Source organism: Aethalodelphis obliquidens, unplaced genomic scaffold (assembly GCF_003676395.1).
Source record: "Aethalodelphis obliquidens isolate GAN/ISIS:26980383/991018 unplaced genomic scaffold, ASM367639v1 scaffold91, whole genome shotgun sequence".
Taxonomy (NCBI): domain Eukaryota; kingdom Metazoa; phylum Chordata; class Mammalia; order Artiodactyla; family Delphinidae; genus Aethalodelphis; species Aethalodelphis obliquidens.
In genome coordinates, this window is record NW_020838035.1 from 6,859,860 (window position 1) to 6,882,781 (window position 22,922).

Genomic DNA, 22,922 nt, shown 5'->3' on the forward strand with positions numbered 1-22,922 from the left:
ATTTGTCCTTTTAGGGTTCCTGGGGAGAGTGGGCTGTTTGGAGGGATCTACCCAGAGGCCACAAAGCAACACCAACGTGGAGACATCTGAGTGAGTGGCTACAAGAAATCGAAAAAGAAGGGGCAGAAACGGTCTGCACCACAGGTCAGCAAACTTTTTCTGTAAAGGAGCAGATAGTCAATATTTTAGCCTCCAGAACCCTCATAGCCTCTGTCAAACTACTCAGCTCTAATGTGTAACTGGCCGTAGACCATACATACACACATGGGCACGGCTGTGTGCGAATAAAGCTTTATTTACAAGAGCAGGGCAGAGGGCCGGATCTGTCCTGAGGGCTGCGCTGTGCTGATCCCGGGTGTACACTGCCCTGAAGTCACAGACAAAGAGACAATGTCCAACCTCTGTTTTTCAGCTTTCCATTGAAAATTAGAGTATATATCCTTGGAGGGACCTTGAGGCTTTACAAATGGTTGCACTGATGGGGTTTTAAACTTGAAGAAATGCCTGAGACAATTTCAGAGGCCACATCGCCCAGTGTCTGTGTTCAGAACAGCACAGGATGGAGAGAGGTGAGAAAGTGCAGACAGCAGAGGCTTAAAATAAGCTTGTCAAGAGCGAGCGACCCTTTGTGTCTTCCAGCCATCTCCAACTCATTCTTGGGACGCTCAACTCACCTGCTCGCCCAGAGGAAGCTGGTTTGAAGAATGAAAAATAAACAGTGGGCAGGGGAAGGCTGCGTCCGTCTGGAGGGGGACAGGCCTGGAGGCTGGCACACAGGCTGGTACGGGGGAGCCGTGCCCCCAGCTTTGCATCCACACCGCGCACAACACCGACCCACACGCAGGGGACAGGCAGAGGCAGGGACGCTAACTCAAGGTGCCAGCCACTGTGCTCTCAGCTGCACAGATCCAGGACGATGGCCTGCCCGCCCGCTCGGGGTCAGCGCCCGGGCGTCTCCTGCAAGAGAGGCGGGGGGGGGGGGGGGGGGCGGGTCCAGGCGTCGGGGGAGTGGGCTTGCTGGGAGCCCCAGCTTACCTGGCCACGGAAGGGTAGTACAGCATGAATGCTCCCTCCACGCAGAGCAGTGCGGCCAGGCCCCAGGCCATCATGTGGTAGAGCAGGATGGTACTGGGGGAAGAAGGGGCAGAGGGGCGGCCACGCCTGAGGTCCAGCACTGACCAAGCCCCGAGCTCCGCGAGCGGCAGGAAGATGCACACAGAGCAAACCCTTGGCAAACGGCTGCCCGATTTTGCCTGGGAGGTTTTTATTTTTCCTCTGATTGAGGTGAAATTCATATAACATCAAACTCACCATTTAAAAATGAGCAACTCAGCGGCATTTAGGACATCTACAGTGCTGTGCAAGCACCCCCTCTATCCAGTTCCAGAACATGTTCATCCCCCCAGAAGGAAACCCGGACCCATCCAGTGGGCTTTCCCCGTCATGCTTGTGCCCCCGGCCCTGGTAACCACTCATCTACCCCCCGTCTCTGTGGATTTGCCTGTTCCGGACATTTCATCCAAGGGGAGTCACACACGACGTGGCCTTTCGTGTCTGGCTTCTTTCCCTCAACCTAAGCCTTTCAAGATTGAGAAGAGGGGACTTCCCTGGTGGCACAGCGGTTAAAACTGCACGCTCCCACTGCAGAGGGCCTGGGTTCTATCCCTGGTCGGGGAACTAGATCCCACATGCATGCTGCAACTAAGAGTTTGCATACCACAACTAAGGAGCCTGCATGCCTCAACTAAGGAGCCCGCCTGCTGCAACTAAGGAGCGCGCATGCCGCGACTCAGGAGCAGGTGACCGCAACTAAGGAGCCTGCCTGCCACAGCTAAGACCTGGCACAACTAACTAACTAACTAAATAAATAAATAAAAGATTGAGAGGAGTGAGGCACGGGTACCTCATAGTTCCTCCTAAGTGCCTGGCTCCCCCAGTAGGCAAGCAACTCCTGGCCTCTGTCCTTCCTGAAGTCACCTCCGTACCTAATATGCAAGCGTCTTATTGCTCAGTCCAAACCAAGAAGAAGGTCTCTAAGAAATGCGTGGTGGTTTGATGTTCCAGGACAGCGGGGAGGTTTCCTATCTTGTCCCCCTACCCCCCATTCCCTGCATAGTTCAAATTCTCTCATTGTTACCATCTCCATCCTTCACCTCTGTACTCCCACACACCCCACCCTGTCCCCCTGAGAGATTCGAGGCAGCCAGCCTTGCAGGTGGGGTCAGGACGATGGACCACCTGAGCCCGTGCAGAGCTACCTCGCTCTTCCAAGACAGCCTTTGTTTGCCTCTTCTGTGCAATGGGACGTGGCCCGGGGCTGCTCCCTCAGAGGTGCCCACCGTTACTCAAAACTCTGCCAGATGGGACTTCCCTGATGGCGCACTGGTTAAGAATCCACCTGCCAATGCAGGGGGACACGGGTTTGAGCCCTGGTCCGGGAAGATCCCACATGCCGCGGAGCAACTCAGCCTGTGCGCCACAACTACTGAGCCCGTGCGCCACAACTACTGAGGCTGCGTGCCACAACTACTGAAGCCTGCGCGCCTAGAGCCCGAGCTCCGCCACAAGAGAAGCCACCTCAACGAGAAGCCCGAAGAGTAGCCCCTGCTCGCTGCAACTAGAGAAAGTCCGCGCGCAGCAACAAAGACCTAACGCAGCCAAAAATAAATGAATAAAATAAATTTTTTAAAAAACCCTCTGCCAGACGCCTGGCAAAGGGTGCAGCCCCTGGCCCATCAGGACTTTAACCCTGCGGACCCGCCGTGGGGACAAAGGGCGTGGTCAGGGATGCAGTGAAGGACGCCCTTCTACAAGGAGACGGGAGGGAAGAGAGATGGCCCAGAGGGCATGCTTCAGGGAGGAGACACTGCACAGCCGGCCCACTGGGCGGCCACGCGGACGCGGCTGCACCTTCGCCTCCCCTGGCACTGCTGGTTCTGGAGCAGCCCCTCCCTGCCCGTCCGGCTTTGAGAGCGTGCGGGGGTCTGTCCTGCCCACAAGTCACAGGCTTTGCCGGACACTCAGGAAACTAAGGAGCAGCTTTGCGCAGGGGCTGGGCCGTGGCAGGGTGGCATCTGCGTTCCAGACGCCAAGCCTGGGCTGCAGGGAGCCCCTGGGGTCATCTCCTGGGTGGGAGGGCGAGGCCAGCTCGCGCTCCCCAAAGCCCGGCCCTCGGTTCCCCTCGGCCCCAAACGCCCACGAGGGGGGGGAAGTCAGAGCCGGCCGCGGGACCCAGGCCGCGGCCACGTCAATAACCGATACAGCCAGAAAGCCACACCCATGTGGCCGTGGCGGATCGATCCGGAGCAGCCCCGGCTGAAGACCCTCATCCCTTTTTCTGACGGCAAGCCAGTTTTCACGTGCAGGCACGCGAAGGCCCCTCCGCCCCCCACGACCCTCTTTGCTCTCACACTCCCCTTTTCTTAGGGCAAGCAGAGCTTCTCCCGGGATCTCAGGTGCCAGCCGGCATGGCTAAAACGTGCGTCTCCCGCACCTGGAGCCCAAGAGGCAGTTTACATGTTAACTTTCAATCTGCCTTAATGACATTGCTTAGGGAAAATTCTCCCGCGCCAAAGGAAACAGCTGAATGCTGGAAGGATCTAGAAGGGAATATGGAGTTTAATCCCTCCATACCGGAGGAGTCTGGCCCCCTGCCTGGGAATTCCTCGGGACCCCTCTCCACCAGCTGCAGGTTCTTCATTGCCACCTACAGCATCCACTCCGCCCTCGGCTCTGCAAACAAGCTGGCGATTCAGAGAGGGGCTCCAGAGGCTCTGGACCCGCACGCTCAGCTCTGGCTCTAAACCACCCCGGGCTGGCCCCTCAGAGACCTCACCCTGGGAAGCGTGACTTGTGCTAGGGACGAGGTCGGGGCTGGGTCTCCGTGGCTAGAGAGCACCCGTCTTATTTCTCTGCTGTGGGCCCGCTCCTTTTTGATGGGAGAGCCCACTTCACCGCCGACGGTCTTCCCAGCCCTGGAACCCTGTCCTTGGGAGGCATCTGGGTGTTTGGCATCCCTGGAGGGCCGCCTCCTGTTCGATGGGTGGGTCCTCGGAAGCCTGGCGTCCTCTAGTCCCTGCACATCCGCGGACTTCTGCCTATCCTAACGCCAAGCTCCAAGATGAATTCCAAACACCCGCCGGGGTGTGAGGAGGGCTTCCTGATCGCCTGTCCTGGCTTCTGAGGGCTCTGTCTGTTCTCCGGGTCCAGAGAGCTGTCACTCAGCCCTGTCCAACTCCAGTCCCTCACGGGTGGAGGTGCATTTCCTATGACAGCAGGAGACATACTCTTCTAGCTTCTGTTCGGTGCTCCAAGGTTCCTCTTATCTCCACAACTGAGTGGTGGTCTGTGAGACCTCTAATTGTGTCCTAGCTCCGATCCCTCCCAAACTGAGTGAGGGAACCATCCCACTTGCACTCAGCTTCTGGGACAAGGTCTCCTCCTGCTTGCTGCCTACCCAAAGTCATTCTCCCTCTTTTCCTCAGCAACAGAACCTGGATGTCAGGCAGAGCAGCAGCACGCTTGGATAATCAACTGTATTTCCTACCTCCTCTTACAGATAAGTGTGGACAGAAAACTAAGTTCTGGCCAATAACATGAAAATGTTATTGTTGTGTAAAACTCTCATGGACAGCAGGCCTGCTTAAAACAGGTCCCTGCTTAAAGGGATCTGGCTCAGGGGACAACAGGCCCCTTTTGCATTGCCCCCTACCTCCTTCCTGTTTTCTGGAATGCTGATGTGATGACTGGAGCTCCAGCAGCCATACTGGGCCATGATACCTTGAGGATGGAAGTCACATAATAGAATGGTGGAGCAGAAAGAGAGAAGGAGCTTGGGTCCCTGATTTCCAGCATAAGAGCCCTAGATTGCCTACCTCTGGCCTCTTTTAGCGTGAAAGAGAAATTCCCATCTTAAGTCACTATTGTTTTATGTATTTTATGTAGCCAAAACTAATTCTCACTGATATACCTGGTTGGCAACCTTTAACCTTAACTGTCTTCCCTACAGAATTTTCACAACCAAGTATACCTCGGTTTTGTACAGATGTGTAAGAGCTTGGGAACTAAGGCAAAAAGGTAGAAGAAAGAAACGCAAAAATGAAGAGAGTACTAAATTTCAGGCCAGAGAGACAAAGTGAATGATGATGTGATATACGTCAGGAATACCAAGGATTTTAGAGTGGTGATTCACTAAGATTGCCCCGTGTAGTCTATAGCTTAATATGTCTTTATTTGGTTACTCACGTTGGTTTTAAAAGTGAATTTATTGAACCAGTGGTGCTGGGGCAACTGGATATCCACCTACAAAAGAATAAAGGCGGACCTATCCTCACCTCCACACATAAATTAATTCAAAGATCTAAATAAAATTGTTCAAACTATACAACTCTTAGAAGGAAACAAAGGTATAAATCCTTGTGACCTCGGGTTAGGCACTGGTTTCTTAGATGACAGCAAAAGCACGAGAAATAAGAGAAAAAAACACAAAAACTGGATTTCATCAAAATGAAAGACTTTTATGCTTCAAAAGGTACCACCAAGTAGGTGAAAAGACAACCTGCTGAATGAGAGAAGATATTTGTAAATCATATATCTAATGAGGTACTTGTATCCAGAATATATAAAGAACTCCTATAACTCAATAATAAGAAAGACAAACAGCCCAGTTAAAAACTGGAAAAAAAAAAAAAAAAAACTGGAAAAAGGAAGCGAAGAGATATTTCTCCAAAGAAAGTACACGAATGGCCAATAAGCACATGAGAAGATGCTAAACATCATTAGTTATCAGGGAAATCAAAACCACAATGAGATACCACTTCACACACAGCAGGATGGCTAAAATCTCAAAAAACCAAACACACAGAAAACAAGTGTTGTTATCAAGCATGCGGAGAAACTGGAACCATTACACATTGCTGGTGCAAAGGTAAAATGGTACAGAGTCTTTGGAAAGCAGTTCAGCAGTGCCTTACAAGGTTATACAGAGTTACTATATGACCCAGGAATTCCACTCCAAGGTGTATACCCATAAGTATATGGCGGAAACATATGTCCACACAAACACCTGCATACAAATATTCATTGCAGCATTATTCGTAACAGTCAAAACAATGGAAACAACCTAAAAGTCCAGTGACTGATAAACGGGTAAAAGGCAGATAGCGAAACAATGGAATATTATTCAGCAACGCACAGGAATGAAGAACTGCTGCGTGCCACAATATGGATAAATCTCGAAAATAACAGGCCAAGTTTAACCAGCCAGATACAAAACGCCACACATTGTATGATTCCATTTACAGAAACTGTCCAGAACAGGCAAATCCAGAGACAGACAGTAGATGTGAAGTTACCAGGAGCTGCGGGAGAGGGAAGAATGGGAAATGACTCGTAACCAGTACAGAGATTTGGGGGATGAATAACACGTCATAAAGCCAAATAATGGTTATGGTTACACAATTCTGTGAATATGCTCACAAACAATGGATTTTATACATTTAAACAGATGAACTTTATAAAGCTATTTAAAAAGAAAAAAGCAAACAAGGGCTCCATGCAAAGGGGGCCTAATGGAAGTGCGCCACGAACTTGGTCGGGGACCCATCCTTCCTGCGCCTGGAGCCAGGAGAGCAGGACACCCGCCTGCCCTCCTGCTTCTCTTTGGCACGTAGGTTCTCTGTGTTTCTGTCTCCTCCATAACGTGCACATCCCAGCTCCAACCCCAGCTCCCCGTTACTGAGCGCCTGCTACGTGCCAGGCTCCATCCATAACCATCCACGGGTACTATCACATTTACTGTTTCCAGGAACCTCCTGAGGTGGTGGGTGCTGTTTTACAGCTGAGAAAACGGAAGTCCAGAGAGGTTCAGCCACTTGCCAACAGTCACACAGCTAGTGAGTGATGGGGCAGGAATTTGAACCCACCAGGACCCAGGCACTAACCCTTCCTGGGTTCCTCCCAGGCAGCCCCTGGCAGCTCCAGAACCCTTGGGCTCCATATTTAGCATCCTGTATCAATACATACATCTAAGAACTTTTCTCCTAAACCTTTAGACACCATCAGAATTTTTTATTTTCATGCCAATTCTTATTTTTTTTTAAGTCTTTGTCGTGTTCCAAATATTTAATCTATTGAAATACTGTTTTCAGGGTTTTAAAATCCTGTTTTTTTCTGGTAGGGGGCACCCGGAGAAATCCTCGATATTTCGATTGTGCCTTCAGCCTTTTATAAAAATGAGCTGCACAGATGTTTCTCGGTGGAGGGGTCAGCTGAAAGGTTCTGATCAGCTGTGTCTGCCGTACAGAGATGCAGCGCTCAGCGGTGTCTCCAACCTTCCCTCAGGCAACAAACTAGGGCAGAAGCCAGCCGGCTTGCTCTGAATACCTCAGTCCCGCCGATCTCCGGATCACCAGGTAGGCATCGACCGCATAGCAAAACAGCCACCAGAAGCAGGCGCTGTACAGCAGCTGGATCCACATCTGTAATCGGGAAGAGCCGGCATCAGAGCTCCTGGACATGGGTTTCTGTGAAATGAGCTGGCAGACGCCCACTTCCTCTGACGTCACGGGGCAGCACGTGAAAGCCCTCCGGAGAGGCTTGGAAACCCAGGCCGGGATGTGGCCTGGGACGGGCGTGCGCCTGGGTGCCCTGTCTGCTCAGCTGCACCGGGCCCAGCGAGCCCTGCCTTGTGCTACGCTTGTGGTCAGGGAGATGGAAGGCTCAGGTGTGCGGCTTGGCCCGGCATGAAGCTCTTTGAACCAGAAGCCCTCCTGCTGAGGACCAAGGAGGATGGGCAGGAAGGACCTTCCCAGTAGAAGGAAGGCGGTGGGGGGGGACTCCGTACGTTAGAAGCAGCACGAGATCTATTTACTAAGACGGAGGCTCCATCGGGATGCAGCTAGGAAGCAACAGAGGGGAGGAAGGGAGAGATGCTGACGGCTGTGGCACAGATGGCGGGTCAACAGGGTACCAGTGTCCTTTGAGGTCATTCACTGGAGTGTTAACTTGGCGGACAGAGCAATATGGATGGACAAATGGCTATTTTTAAATATATATTTTGTTAAGTAAATACATCCATTAAATCAGTAACTTTTTTTTTTCTTTTTTCTTTTTTTGCCCAGCTGGTTTTGATTGTGGCTGGATCTAAGGTAAGGATTGAATGTGTGTTTAAGGGTGGGGATGGCAAACATACTAGCACAGTGGTTCTAAAACTGCAGTGTGGGTCAGAGGCCCCTGGAGGGTTTGTTAAATCACAGACGGCCCGCACCCCAGGGTCCCTGGTCAGTGGGGTGAGGGCTCTGAGCGTGTGCATTTCTAAAAGCTACAGTGGGCTGGCGGGAGGGATGCGACCACACTTTGAGGACACAGCGTAACGGAGCGGGGCAAAGGGGAGGGAAGGGGGAGACCAGGGGAGGTACACTTACTGCACTCCCCATGCAGAAGGCGGTGGGCCACACGTCTGTCCCGTTCACGGCTGAGATGTCGTCCACGAAACTCGGGAACCCTAACCACACCGTAGACCGGACTGTGATACCTAAGGGAGAATCAGGTGATGCTTTAATCTGCTCCTAATGCAAATCTAAAGGTGACTTGTTGACTCTGTAAAAATGATGGATGGACGGATGGATGGATGGATGGATAGATAGGCAGATAGATAGGTAGGAAGGGAAAGAGAAAGATGTGAGGGAGACAGGGAGGAAAGAAACACGCTGGTGTGTGCAGAGAGACAGAGAAAAAAATAAGACTCAGAAAATAATCATTATGGTAGTGGAGCAATCCCAGGCACTTTGATTTCAACTTCAGCCACCATTAGCCACAGTGCTGTCCCTAATGTTGTCTGTTTGTTTATTTGGCACCCAGAAGGGATTATGTGAATAACAATTTATATTTCTTGGCTATATTTTTAATGTCCAAGTTAACTAGTCCTCACATAAAAAAGAATGATTGAGAAAGCACATTCTGAAGTTTAAAAAGATAGTTCTTTCATTCTTTAAAAAATATACATTTAAGATTTTCACAAATTAGCTCTTGATAATCTACTTTTGCCATTTATTATTTGTGAGTTTTCCTTGCTATTCCCAAATATCTAATTCTCTTCAACACAGTATACACACGTAAGGCATATATTAGGGTTCTTTGTTAAGTAATTCGATAGATAGCCTTTGTTTAAGCATTCACTATGTAACACCCTGCTCAAGGGGACCTGTGAGCAGTACAGAGTTACACACTAGTGTTGTGTCTGTATTTCACATACAGAAATATACACTATGTCACATGCTACCAAATATACACTGTGTCATATACCACTAAAAGGGTGAGTATGAACACTAAAAGCCTAAGATACAGCTTCTCATTCTTAAGCACAGATAACAAAAATAATGCTTTGCGTCCACATAGTGCTTTGTCGTTTTCAGTCCAGAGCTCTGCTTTGAGCTCGATAAACACTTTTTTTTTTGTATCTATATGAGGTGATGGATATTTACTAAACTTGTTGTGGTAGTCATTTCATGATAATGTAAGTTATTACGCTGTACACCTTAAACTTATACAGTGCTATATGTCAATTATGTCTCAGTAAAACTGGGGAGGGAGTTCCCTGGTGGTCTAGTATTTAGGATTCTGTGCTTTCACTGCCGTGGCCCGGGTTCAATCCCAGGTCAGGGAACTGAGATCCCACAAGCTGCACGGTGTGGCCAAAAAAAAAAAAAAGATATTTAAAAAAAAACTGGGGGAAAAAAACCACCCCGTGAGATAGGCATCTGTATTTCTGTTTTTTTTTTTTTTTTCGGCGGTACGCGGCTCTCTCACTGTTGTGGCCTCTCCCGTTGCGGAGCACAGGCTCCGGACGCGCAGGCTCAGCGGCCATGGCTCACGGGCCCAGCCGCTCCGCGGCATGTGGGATCTTCCCGGACCGGGGCACGAACCCGTGTGCCCAGCATCGGCAGGCAGACTCCCAACCACTGCGCCACCAGGGAAGCCCTGTATTTCTTATTTTTCAGCGAGGAGTTCTGGTCACCAAGCCTTCCCCTAACTCCTGCTTCTGCCCATTTGCCCGCAATGTCATGCACCTTCCTTCTAAAGGCCAAAGGATATACGAATATTACTTTGCTGACTCTCAAAAGATGTTTGCGTGCAGCTCTATTTTCAGATATTCAAGTTACAGAAACTAGATTATTATTAAGATGCTTTTCCAAAATGCTTTAGCAGAATCAGGAAGAAAACCAATTTTTTATTTTATTGTCCTGCACCAAATTGATTTTATCGCTATAGCTTCCTGTCTTACTCCTCGAGTCTAAGCAAGTGACTAGAGGTTCCATAGCATTTATCTGAAGCCAAGATTCTTGAGTGTCTCCAATCACACAACCAGGAACAGGAGAACCAGGCCCTGGGACACACAGCCACCTGTGCCCAGAGAAGCACTCAAGGGGCCCCAGAAGCTGCTGCCCCCTCACGGCACAGCGGTGGAAGGCACTTCAAATACCGCCAGCAGCCTTTCCTTCAAGAGCAAACACGACTGAAAAACACAATTCCAAAATGCCAGCACCTGTCAGCCAATTACAAAACATGGACAGTATTTGGATCCTGATTTGAAAAAACCAGTTGTAAAATAGCATTTATGAGACACCTGAACGTACACCAGTGATATTAAGGAACTGGTTTTCATTATTTTGGGGTGATAGTGATATCTGTGTGATATGTATGTTTTTTAAAAATTCTTATCTTCTACAGCTATATATTGAGATTTGTGTGGGTGAAATGATATAAATTCTGGAATCTGCTTCAAATTAACCCAGTGGAGAGTGGGATACGGGGATGGGGTATAGATGAAGCTAGGTGATGGGTACAGGGAGTTTGTTATACAATCTCTCTACATTTGCATATGTTAAAAAATTTCCAAAATAAAAAAGTTAAAATGCTTGGCAATATCTAGCATAGAGGTTTGTAAAATGTGCCGTGCTGGAGTTGAAAGCAGGGGTCAACAAAGTCTCTGTAAAGGGCCAGAGAGAAGATATCTTAGGCTCTACGGGCCATAGTTTCTCTGTTCAGCACTCACTTCTGCCCTTTTAGGGCCAAGATGCCCCCAAACGAGGCACAAGTGCAGGGCATGGCTGTATCCCCATAAGACTCCACTTACGGACGCTGCCATTTACATTTCATGGAATGTTTACATGTCAGAAACAGTCTTCTTTAGATTTTTCTAAAAACACTTTAAAATGTAAAAACTTTCTTAGTTCCTGGGCCATAGATAAGAGGCAGCAGGCAGGATGTGGCCTAAAGGCTGCAAGTTTGCCCATCTGTGGTATAAAACCCAAACTTAGATATATAAATAAACAAGTAAATAAAAGTGTAATATATAAACATATATATACATATATATACACATATACATATATATACATATATATATACACATATATATATACACACACATTTATATATATATATGTGTATATATATTTATGGGTTTCTTCCTGATTCTGCTAAATCATTTTGGAAACGATTTTGTGTGTGTGTGCACGCGCACGAAATATTAACTGTTAGTCTCTCACTAGTGGTACAGTTAGGGATGCATTGTGTTTTCTGGGTTTTCCTTCACAGCACCGTCTAAAGTTTCTCTATAAGTGCAATAACAAATACATCAACCTGTTTAAAAAACAAAAAAAACAACGGTCCCCCGAAGGAACTTTTACCGACCATCTTGTATCGCAGAGTCCCCTGGTCGTCCAGTCCGGCCCCTGGGGAGCCGCCTCCGGCTCGGCCCTCCTACCCGTGGGCCGGGCGTCCTTACCCGCGCGGCGACCAGGTCCCGGGCGGGGGCCGCGCGCGCTCATCCACGCCCCCGGCCGGGAGCGACCTGCGGGCCGCGCGCCCTCAACCGCGCGCGGACGGGTCCCCACCCGCGGGCGCGCCCTCACCCAGGCAGCCGAGCAGGTCGCAGGCGGCGGCGGCGCGCAGGATGCGGGCGGAGGCCGGGGTGCGGGCCGTGGCCGGCGGGGAGGCCGAGGGGAGCCCGGGGCCCGCGGACCGGCGCCCGGGCAGCAGCCGCAGGAGGCCGAGCGCCAGGTGGAGCGCGCCGCTGCCCAGGCACAGCGCGTGGAAGGCCCGCGGCTGGAAGCTCAGCACCAGCTGCGTGGCGGCGTCCCGCGTGGCGCAGCAGAAGGTCCCCAGGCGCGGGGAGGCCATGGTCCGTGCTGGGGATGGGGCTCGGGTGTGCCTGGACCCCGCCGGCCGGCCCGGGTCATGTGCTGGTCCGGCCCTTGGCGGGGGTGGGGAGGGGGGGAGCCGTCATGTGCCCTGGGCCTCTCCGCAGCCCCCGCCCGATCCCCCGCGCTGGCAGTCAAGGCGCCAGGCTCGCTGGGGGCGTCGCGCCTCTGCAGACGGGGCACGGGGGGGGGGGTTGGGCGGGGGGGGGGGGGGGGGGGGGGGGTGCGGGTGAGGGGCGGGGGAAGGAGCGCGCCGGGGTGGGGAAATCAGCTCTCTCCCCTTTCACCAAGGCCTTCCCAAGGGGAGGCGTGGGGCGTTGTTAATTCTCCAGAATCCAGAGCCCCCCCCTGCCCCCACCACCCCGACACCGCCGTCTCATCTTAACTCATAAGAAAGCATGCCTCGTGCCAGATCTGCCCGGTGTGGGACTCTGCCGTCCCTAGTTTTGATCCCTTACAGGTTCATAAACTGTGACTGCAGTGATTGGCATTAAAATACTTCTTTTTTAGGGTCGCTCTCCCATACGGAAACGACCCCCTAGAGCTAAGATTTTCCCTGAAAATCAACAAATCTTGAAGAAAGGGGAAACTGCTTTGCCCAGCTCCACACACACACACACACGCACGCACGCACACACACACGCACTGTGCACCTTCCAGGGCTCTTCCATTTTTACTCATCTCAACAATGTAGGGTTAAGTTTTTCACATTGTAAAATTACTCGCTTTTGAGAGTACCTCTGTTTAGGAAAAAAATGTTCAAGTTTATTCAGATTTTCTTAACTTCTTTCATTTCTAGATGAATTTCAGTATACATTGAAAATCATGCTTTATTCTCTATGTGTAAAAGTTTCAAAATGATATTAGTACTAATGATAATATACTGAGTGGACTGTTTTCTTAAAAACTTTTCAGGGTTGAAAATAAAAGAGCCCCCTCTAGATTCTGGCTTTACTAACCAAAGCTTTATTTTTTAAAAAGAACCCCACCCCCACCCCCAGCTCCATCATATTTATTAACAGCAAACCTAATAGGCCTGTTTGCAGCCAGGAGCAGACACACTTTGACCTCTCCCTGCAGTACATGAATTTTTCCAACCAACCAGAGGTGAGGCGTCCCTGTTGTTTTCCTCTGTCTCCTCCCACCCTGTCTTCTCGTCTACATTTCCACCACCAGCTTTGCAGTTTTAAGTAAGACAAAGTTTGGGCTCAGGTCCTCAGCCTTCTTCCCGGCAAACCACAGGACTGGGCTTCTGTTGGGACCCGTGAAAGGCAGACGGGAGCTGCACTGCCAGATGGAAGCAGAGCCTTTAACCAAGAGCTCCAAGTGCCACTACTTCAAAAAGATCTGACCCGGCGCATCTGTAAGCAGGGGCAGCTGCTTTGATAGAAGTCCGGAACAGACCGACATTGTCAAAACCTTAACTGCTCTTGGATATTACACCCTTGCTTGTAAAAACAGTAGGAAACATCATAGGGCTACTCCCCAAACGCTGGTCTGCCGCTCCTTCAGAAAGCATAAATCTCAGTATCTGTTTTGAACAGTAGATCTTCTATTTCCTTAGCTCTTGGAAGGCAGAAGTGGCTTCTGGAAGTTTGTGTGTGGAATGTGCTTTAAAAGATAAAAATGAAGAAGGAGAGTCTGTTCGTCTGCTCCAATGCCAAAGGTTCCGGGAGCCAATCTGTGCAGAAGCGTCACTGCGTTTCAATCTCTGTCGCAAGCCCAAGCTGCAGGTACCCCGCCTCTCTGCTTCCCTCGTGCACACCTGCAGGCCCTGGAGGACTCAGGTGCCCAGCGTCCTCCAGAATGGAGGTTGCCTACAAAGCTTTAAGAGGATAAAAAGCGTTGCCGTGGCTTGTATCTTGGTCTTCAACTCCTTTTCTGCCTCCTGGGGAGTTCAGTAGTTCTGCAAATATTCCACACGATGGATGGGTTTTGAACCCAGGCTTAGAAACCAAAGAGCCTCCTGACTTGTGGTTTTTGTTGGCAACTGACCTCACCTGGCAAGACCTGAGAGTCTTGGCTTCTGAAGGAATCTTGTCCTTTCCTCTGAAGAAACAACAGAAGTGGATGGATTGAGAAGTAGCGCCTCAGTACAGCTTCAGCTCTGCAGCGGTCACAGAACGAATCTGTCAGCTACGCCGTGTCAGCCTGGGAAGAGATGAAACCGAGCAAGCCCTGGAAAGGAGAGGGTGGGATTTGTGTCCTGAGAGGAAAAGGGAAACTAAACGAACATGAATATCATCGCTACCCCGACTGCCTTCCGTGAGCTGGCAGCATTAAGAACTTCAAGTCTTGCTTAACTCGTACCCCCATCCTTGTGGCCCATCTTTTTATCTCTAGGTTCTGTACAAAGCAGCAGAAGAGGTGAGGAAACCTATCCAAGGTCACGGAGGTGGTAGAGCTGATGCTCAAATCCAAGCAGATTACGCCATAAGGTCCAGAGGGGAACTGGAGATTCATTTCCCCGTCAACGTGAATGTCTGCGAACTGGTCAGACCAATGAAAGCACTTTCTCCACTCACCATCTTGAAGCAACAAGAAGTCCGCTTTTGAGAAGTTGGAAGCAGGTCGCAGATGGCCGAATTTGAGGCCATCAGAACGTGACTGCACTTTCAAGGAAGTTGGGGGTGGGGGCAGTGAATAGGATGGACACACACATATATGTGTTACCTGTTTCAGACTTCGTTTAAATGGTATGTTTCTTTTTGTGGCACAGTATACTAATCTAGTAAAATGAGATGAAGTTATTTCTGGGCAGGCTCTTTGCTCTGGAGTCCTGATGCACATGAATGAGACTGTCAGATCTCAGGTATCTAGTAAAAGACGAAATCCGCTCATTAACCACAGGCTTTGGCTAATTTTGAAATGACTGCTTCGCTGCTACTCAGGCAGCTGTGAGCAGAGGCAATAGGAAACCCACAGAAACCTCAAGAGCTTGGCTTGTGGCGAGAGCTCCTGCGTGTCTGCAGAGGACGCAGCCTTACGTGCAGCTGGTCACACACACGGCAGAAACATTTGTCTGATACACACCGCAGAACAACAGCTCAATCTCAGAGGGACTGAAAGGCAGAGAAAGTGTGGGTCAGTCAGTCCCCTCAGGGAGCCCGTGGTTTCAATGTGATGGCTCTTCCCCCCAAGTCTTTGGGTCCCACTGTGTTGCCTTTAGTTGGACATCTAGAGTAAACCGTGTGCGATAACCCCAGTCTTTCAAACTCATGGCAGCTCTTTAGTCTATCACAGGGGTCAGAAAACTTACTCTTCAGAGGCCAAATGGTAAGTATTTTAGCCTTTGCAAGCCGCATGCTCTCTGTGGCAGTTACCCAACCCTGCCGTGGGACCCCCAGACTAGTCATCGGCAGAAGGTAAATGGATGCGTGTGGCGCTGTACCAAGAAAGCTTTATTTACAAAAGCAGACAGCCGGCCCTCGGGCTATAATTTGTCCACCGCTGGTCTTTTCTGTCAAACTAAGCAAACCAAAATAATAAACTAAGAAGTATGTATGGACTTTTTTTTTTTTTTTTTGGCCACGTGATGCGGCGCATGGGATCTTAGTTCCCTGACCAGGGATTGAACCCAGACCCTCGGCAGCGACAGCCCAGAGCACCAACCACTGGACCGCCAGGGAATTCCCTGTATGGGCTTTTGTGAGGTGTGGTTACTAGATTTTTAAAGAGTATTTGATTCTGCTTTAGAAAATAAGAAAAACTCTGCAAAGAAACAAGTAGCTCGTGAAACACGTGAGACCAGAAGCCTCCGAACATTAGTGAGCTTTTCAATTGGCCATCACTGGTGACACCTATCCTGGCTACCCTTTCTCTCAGGGCTTTAAATTGTCTTAATGTTGTGATTGGAGCATCTTAATCTGGTCTCAGGGATAGCCTAGCCAGTTATGAACTTGGTGGCTACCATTGAATCAGTGATTTCCCACCGAACACTTTTGAATCATAAAGATGTTAAAAGAGTCAGGAAAAGGAAAAATTTCCCTGTAACTTTGTAGTGAGAAACCTGGCAGTCACTACCTTACCCTAGAGGTCAAGGTGAGTGTCACCAGTGACAAGCAAGTGGATGTCAAGTACCCCCTGATGGGATGCGCTGAGGGCGCTGCGTCACTTCTGCAAGTTCCTCCCGAAATCCATAACCCAGTCTGGTCGTGAGAAAAATGTCAGACAAGGCCACATTGGGGGACATTCTATGAAATACGTGAACAGTCCCGCTTAACATTGTCCATGCCATGGAAAACAGGGAGAGGTGGAGAAACAGGCCAGAGGAGGCTAAGGAGACACGACAACTAAGTGCAGCAAGGGATCCTGGGACATCAGCGCACAAACTGGAAATCCAAATGAAGTCGCAAGTTTAGTTACTAGTAAGGTAATGATGTTAATTTCTTAGTCTAGACAAAGAACCATAGTTACGAACGCTGTATTCAGGGAAATCAGGTAAAGTGTGTACAAGCTTTTTGTGTATTATCTTCGCAACTTTTCTGTAAACCTAAAATTATTATTATTATTACTATTATTTTCTGGCCGTGCCGCGCAGCATGCGGGATCTTAGTTCCCGGACCAGGGATTGAACCCTCTCCCCTTGTGGTGGAAGCGCAGTCTTAACCACTGGACCGCCAGGGAAGTCCCAACCTAAAATTATTCTAAAATTTAAAAAATTTTATTGCTTTAAAAGCCAATCACAGGGCTTCCCTGGTGGCGCAGTGGTTGAGAGTCCTCCTGCCGATGCAGGGGACACGGGTTCGTGCCCCGGTCCGGGAAGATCCCACGTGCCGCGGAGCAGCTGGGCCCGTGAGCCATGGCCACTGAGCCTGCGCATCCGGAGCCTGTGCTCCGCAACGGGAGAGGCCACAACAGTGAAAGGCCCGCGTACAGCAAAAAAAAAAAAATATATATATAAATAAAATAAAAGCCAATCACACGATAGTGCCTGCAGGCCTTCTACAAGTCTAATTATGCAAAGGTAAAGAAGTATCATAAGTCAATTAAACTTTTAGAAACTTGCTCTGTGTGCCCGGAAGAAATCTCTACGTTGCAGTTAAAATTCTACCACCTTTCAGAAAGCCTGTTTCCGATACTTCCTGTTATTTCTACTGCTAGTCAAGTACTTCTACATTCCTTGAAATTCAAATAGATTCAATTGAAACAAATATTTTGGCCAGCAGCCAGTGAAGGAATTTCCAGCAGCCGAATCAGTAGCCCTCCAACACCAAAGCAGTAGCGGCTTCCGTTTTCAGGGCCTCTCCTTCCCATGCAGCCCCCGAATTGTTTCAGCTCTGAGGATGCACAGATGGCCAGTCCCTTTCTCCTCGTGTGTATGGTTGCAGTTGTGCTGGGAGTGAGAGGCGGAACGGGATGAACGTTACCGAGCTCCCACAGTGTCCGGACTCTCCTGGCTGTCGTTTTATTCCGTGCTTCTCACGGTGTGCTCTCACTAACGGGACACATCACCCTCGGAGTTTGTTAGAAATTCAAGTTCATTGTGCCTTCTCTGAGACCCTCTTATAAGTATCTCTATTGTTTTTTTTCCCCCCTCAAACTGTGGCATTTGAAGCTAGAAAGGCCTTCATTCCCTAATCACTCAAACGATATCGTCGTGAAGGAGCAGAAAGTTCATGCTGCCTTTGGGAAAATCAGTCCGTTCAAGGATCTCACGGAAATCTCACGCATGTAGAATCTTTCTCTTTTTCTCCTTTTTGGCTGCGCCGCACGGCATGTGGGATGTTAGCTCCCCGACCAGGGATTGAACCGGGGCCCCCAGCACTGGAAGTGCAGAGTCTCAATCGCTGGACCTCCAGGGAAGTCCCTAGAATCCTTTTTTTGCTGCTTGGAAATTGCCTGGGCTGGTTTTCACTAGAACCCACATGCCGCAATTTTATGCTACGATTTCGTTGGCACTGCTATCCCCAAGTTGCAAGCAGGTTGGGTCGCAGAAGGCATTCAAGATTTGAAAAAGATGTTCCCCAAATGTAATTCTCCAGATGGAGGTAAGGCTGCCAGGCTGGCCTCACAACTCCTGTTCTCTCAGGAGCCCGGAGCCCGGCCCCCGGGGCAGAGCTTTGATCTCTGGCCCCTGACCTCAGCTGAGGGTCACTCAGGGGTGGGTGGTGGACATGGCCCAGGCAGGGGGCCGCTTTTTATTCTGCCCTTCGTCCCCTCACCCCTCCCTGAAGTCTCCCTAACTTTGAATGTTGAAACAGAGGCTGAGCTCTTGGTTTCTCTGAAAGCCCTGGGCTTTTCTTTGTAAAGCAGAGGACCGCACCAGAGACCCTGGGGAGAGAGAACTAATACTAGACCCAGCATGCCTAGGGCAGCCACTGAGAACTTGGGTCCCCGATTAGAACTCAAGAAGGCAGTGACAGCAGATGACTCACACCCCCTCTATTCATTCCGCAGGGAAAAGTGTTCTGTCTGTGGCAAGAAGTCACCACCATTCAGAATCTCTCCTGGGATCACAGGGAATGAGACACCATTCACCTGAGTAGTAAACCTGGACTAGGCCTGAGTTTGTGGTTTTAAGCCCCTGAATTTCAGGATGGTTTGCTGTGAAGAGATGTCATTTTCATCTTCTTCTTCTTATTTTTTTAAATTAATTTTTATTGTAGTAAAATTGCTTTACAATGTTGTGTTAGTTTCTGCTGTACAGCAAAGTGAATCCGTTATACATATATATATATCCATTCTTTTTCAGGTTCCTTTCCCACATAGGTTATTAAAGAGTACTGAGTAGAGTTCCCTGTGCTATGCAGTAGGTCCTTATTAGTTATCTATTTTATATATAGTAGTGTGTATCTGTCCATCCCAATCTCCCAATTTATCCCTCACCCCCTTTTCTCCCCTGGTGACCATGTTTGTTTTCTACGTCAGTGACTCTACTTCTGTTTTGTAAATAAGTTCAGTTGTGTCATATTTTAGATTCCACATATAAGTGACATCACATGGTATTTGTGTCTGACTAACTTCATTCAGTATGACAATCTCTAGGTCCACTGAAGTGACATTTTCAAGTGTACTTGGAGAGTCAACCCACTGCTCAGCCCCCTTGCTGTGATGCTGTCTCGGCCCTCTGCTCCCGTGGGCCCAGAGAGCCCAAAGCAATCAGTGCTATTCTGTGAAATACAACCTGAGAAAGAGATGCCAGTGTGTCTTTTGTAGGTATCCCAAATCTTTTTTTTTAAATTGCAATATAGTTGATTTACAATATTGTGGTAATTTCACGTGTACAGCCAAGTGATTCGGATATATATATATATATATATATATTTCAGATTATTTTCCATTATAGGTTATTACAAGATATTGAATATAGTTTCCTGTGCTATACACTAGGTCCTTGTTGTTTATCTATTTTATGTATAGTTGTTTGTATCTGTTAATCCGAAACTCCTAATTTATCCCTCCTACCCTCCCTTTCCCCTCTGGTAACCATAAATTTGTTTTCTATGTCTGTGAGACTGTGTCTGTTTTGTATATAGATTCATTTGTATTATTTTTTAGATTCCACTTGTAAGTGATATCGTATGATATTTGTCTTTCTTTGTCTGACTTACTTCATTTAGTATGATAATCTCTAGGTCCATCCATGTTGCTGCAAACGGCATTACTTCATTCTTTTTTATGGCTGAGTAGTATTCCATTGTTTTATATATATATATATATATATATATATATGCCACATCTTCTTTCTCCATTCTTCTGTTGATGGACACTTAGGTTGCTTTCATGTCTTGGCTATTGTAAATAGTGCTGCTATGAACAACGGGGCACATGTATCTTTTCAAATTAGTGTTTTTGGGTTTTTTGGATATATACCCAGGAGTGGGACTGCTGGATCATATGGTAACTCTATTTTTAGTTTTCTGAGCTGTTTTCCACAGTGACTGAACCAAGTTACATTCCCACCAACAGTGTACAAGGGTTCCCTTTTCTCCACACCCTCTCCAGCGTTTATCGTTTGTAGACTTTTTGATGCTGGCCATTCTGACTGGTGTGAGGTGTTGCCTCATTGTGGTTTTGATTTGCGTTTCTCTAATAATCAGCGATGTTGAGCATCTTTTCATGTGCCTGTTGGCCATCTGTATGTCTTCTTTGAACAAATGTCTACTTAGGTCTTCTGCCCGTAGGTATCCCAAATCTTTTTTTTTTTTTTTTTAATATTTATTTATTTGGCTGCCCCGGGTCTTAGTTGCAGCACATGGGATCTTTAGCTGTGGCATATGGGATCCAGCTTACTGACCAGGGATCAGTCTCTGGCCCCCTGCATTGGGAGCGCAGAGTCTCAGCCACTGGACTACCAGGGAAGTCCCAGGTATCCCGAATCTTTATGAGGGCTTCCCTCGGAGCAGTCCTCACTTGGCTTGAGGGTGGGACCAGGCTTCCCTAGGTACCACCTGAAGTCAGCAAAGAGCTAGCCTGTTCTGCTGGCCCTCAAGAGAGCACTTAGGACCACCAGCAAGCTGCGGGCCTTTAGCCAGGCTTTTCCCACACTAACAGGAAGAGTCCCATTCATTGTCTAGAACACCTTAGAGTGGTTTCCATATCTGCAGTAAACCAACTAATGTTCCCCAAAGATGACAGGTCCTAATCTCTGGAACCTGCAAATGTTACCTTATTTGGAAAAAGGGTCTTTGCAGATGTGATTAATATAAGGATTTTGAGATGGAGAGATGATCCTTGATTCTCTAGGTGGGCCTTTAGGGCAATGACAAGGAACGCCCGCAGCCACCACAAGCTAGAGGGGGCAAGGAACAGATTCTCCCCCAGAGCCTCCATACGGGGTATTGGCCCTCCTGACGCCTTGATTCCAGACTTCAGGCCTCCCAAAGGGAAAACATTTCTCTTGTTTTAACTAGTTTATGATACTTTGTTACGACAGCCCTAGGAAACTAACACAACATCTGCTAAAGCGTCTCAGATTCAACCTGCCCAAATGAAAGCCATCAGTGCTCCCTTCACTTGTTCTTCTGCCCCAAATTCCATGTATCAGCTGCTCAACTCAAGTAACTTCAGCCAGAAACCCAGGAGTTGTTTTTGGCAGCCCCCAACTCCCAGGATACACACCCGCCCTAGGAGTGGGGCCTGGGGGCTCAGACAGATTCAGAATGAACAGGATTGGGGAATTTCTGTGCTCATTTACAATAGAGAACATTCCTCTGCTCGTGCGGTCCCCACCTGATGAAACGTCGCCCCTACTTCCTCTCAGCTGGCAAGATAGTAGCTCAGTCACTCCCTCCTGGATGTGCTTTGAAATACTTCACAGAAAAAAAAGTGGGCAGGAAAAAAAAAAAAAAAAAAAGTGGGCAGGGATGAAACAAAAGAGGTCTATTTTTGTGTCTGCTTGAAATTTCCACGATAAAAGATGAAATTTTTTTTCAAAATTTCACCTATGGTTTTGTTCATCCTTTTTTCTTTCCTTCTCTTCTCTACTTGGATTTCTTTCCTGCTGAAACTTTTGCATCTAAAAGACGTTTTGCCTGTAATTGTGCTCTAATTGTTTCAGGGTGGTTCATGATTTTTTCCCTCACAGCCACAGTTAATGTTTCATATTTCCGGCATCCTTTACATTCCTTCGCAAGCCCTCCCTGCTGTTGGACAAGTAAAAAGGGCTCAAGAAATAGATGCTCATTGGCTACTTTATTTTTTTAATTTATTTTTTATTGGAGTAAAATTGGTTTACAATGTTGTGTTAGTTTCTCCTGTACCATGAAGTGAATCAGCTGTATGTATACCTATATCCTCTCTCTCTTGGACCTCCCTCCCCCCTGCCCGCCCCCCCCATCTAGGTCATCACAGAGCACGGAGCTGAGCATTTATTGTTTGTAGATTTTTTGATGATGGCCATTCTGACCTGTGTGAGGTGATACCTCATTGTAGTTTTGATTTGCATTTCTCTAATAATTAGTGATGTTGAGCACCTTTTCATGTGCCTGTTGGCCAGCTGTATGTCTTCGCTGGTGAAATGTCTATTTAGGTCTTCCGCCCATTTTTTAATTGGGTTGTTTTTTGATACTGAGCTCCGTGAGCTGTCTGTATATCTTTGGCTACTTCATTTAAAAGAACAAAACAAAAACTGAAAAATAGGCAATGGCTTTATAAAAATGTACTTTAAAATGTAAAAACGTTTAGGATTTCCCTGGTGGTCCAGTGGTTAGTACTTGGAGCGTTCACAGCCAGGGCCTGGGTTCGATCCGTTGTTCGGGAACTAAGATCCCACAAGCCACGTGGCACAGCCAAAAAAAAAAAAAAAACCTAATAAAAACTTTTACAATAGTAGCTTCAGCTAAGTACTCTCTTTTTAAGTACTCCTGATTTGCATAGTTAGGTATTGTTATATATATATGTGTGTGTGCATTTTTTAAGCACCATTTATTTAGTCCCTTCTAGTTGCCAGCAGGAAACTTGGCCCTTCACATATATAACAGTTTAAAGAACATGTCCTAAAGGTAAAGGAATTGGGACTCACACAGACCTCAGCAAGAATCTAGTTTTATAGGTAAAGCTTCCCCATAGAAGGTTTCAGCCTGTTTGTGGTGATTGGCATTTGAAGGTCGAGGGAATCTCAAAAGGTGGTCAAATGCCTAAGTATCAATATCTTACAGAAGGAAGTCAGCTCAGTCGCTCAGTGAGAACTGCCCTCTGGTACTGGAGCTGGCGCTGGTTCCCGTGAGTGGTAGCGTGTGAGTCCTTCACGGGGACCTGGGCTCAGTGACCTCAGTC

General features: G+C 48.3%; 1 protein-coding gene and 2 long non-coding RNA genes across 3 annotated transcripts in view; 2 read left to right on the forward strand and 1 right to left on the reverse strand.

The window, feature by feature from the left end:
• Positions 1-12,198, reverse strand: part of GPR143 (G protein-coupled receptor 143) — a 25,827-nt gene extending 13,629 nt beyond the window's left edge. Inside the window, exons 1-4 of the mRNA XM_027095566.1 lie at positions 11,916-12,198; positions 8,424-8,533; positions 7,384-7,478; positions 1,036-1,128 (exon numbers count right to left, since the gene is read on the reverse strand). Of these exons, the coding sequence (XP_026951367.1) occupies positions 1,036-1,128; positions 7,384-7,478; positions 8,424-8,533; positions 11,916-12,183 (566 nt within the window). The 5' untranslated portion in view covers positions 12,184-12,198. The remainder of the gene's footprint in view (positions 1-1,035; positions 1,129-7,383; positions 7,479-8,423; positions 8,534-11,915) is intronic.
• Positions 15-8,407, forward strand: LOC113614193 (uncharacterized). Its single transcript, XR_003430509.1, has 3 exons — positions 15-781; positions 7,178-7,412; positions 8,121-8,407. It is a non-coding gene; the product is annotated as an uncharacterized LOC113614193 (long non-coding RNA).
• On the forward strand, positions 12,071-14,953 carry LOC113614194 (uncharacterized). The gene is made up of 2 exons (XR_003430510.1): positions 12,071-12,184; positions 13,768-14,953. It is a non-coding gene; the product is annotated as an uncharacterized LOC113614194 (long non-coding RNA).
• The last annotated feature ends 7,969 nt before the right edge of the window (positions 14,954-22,922 follow it).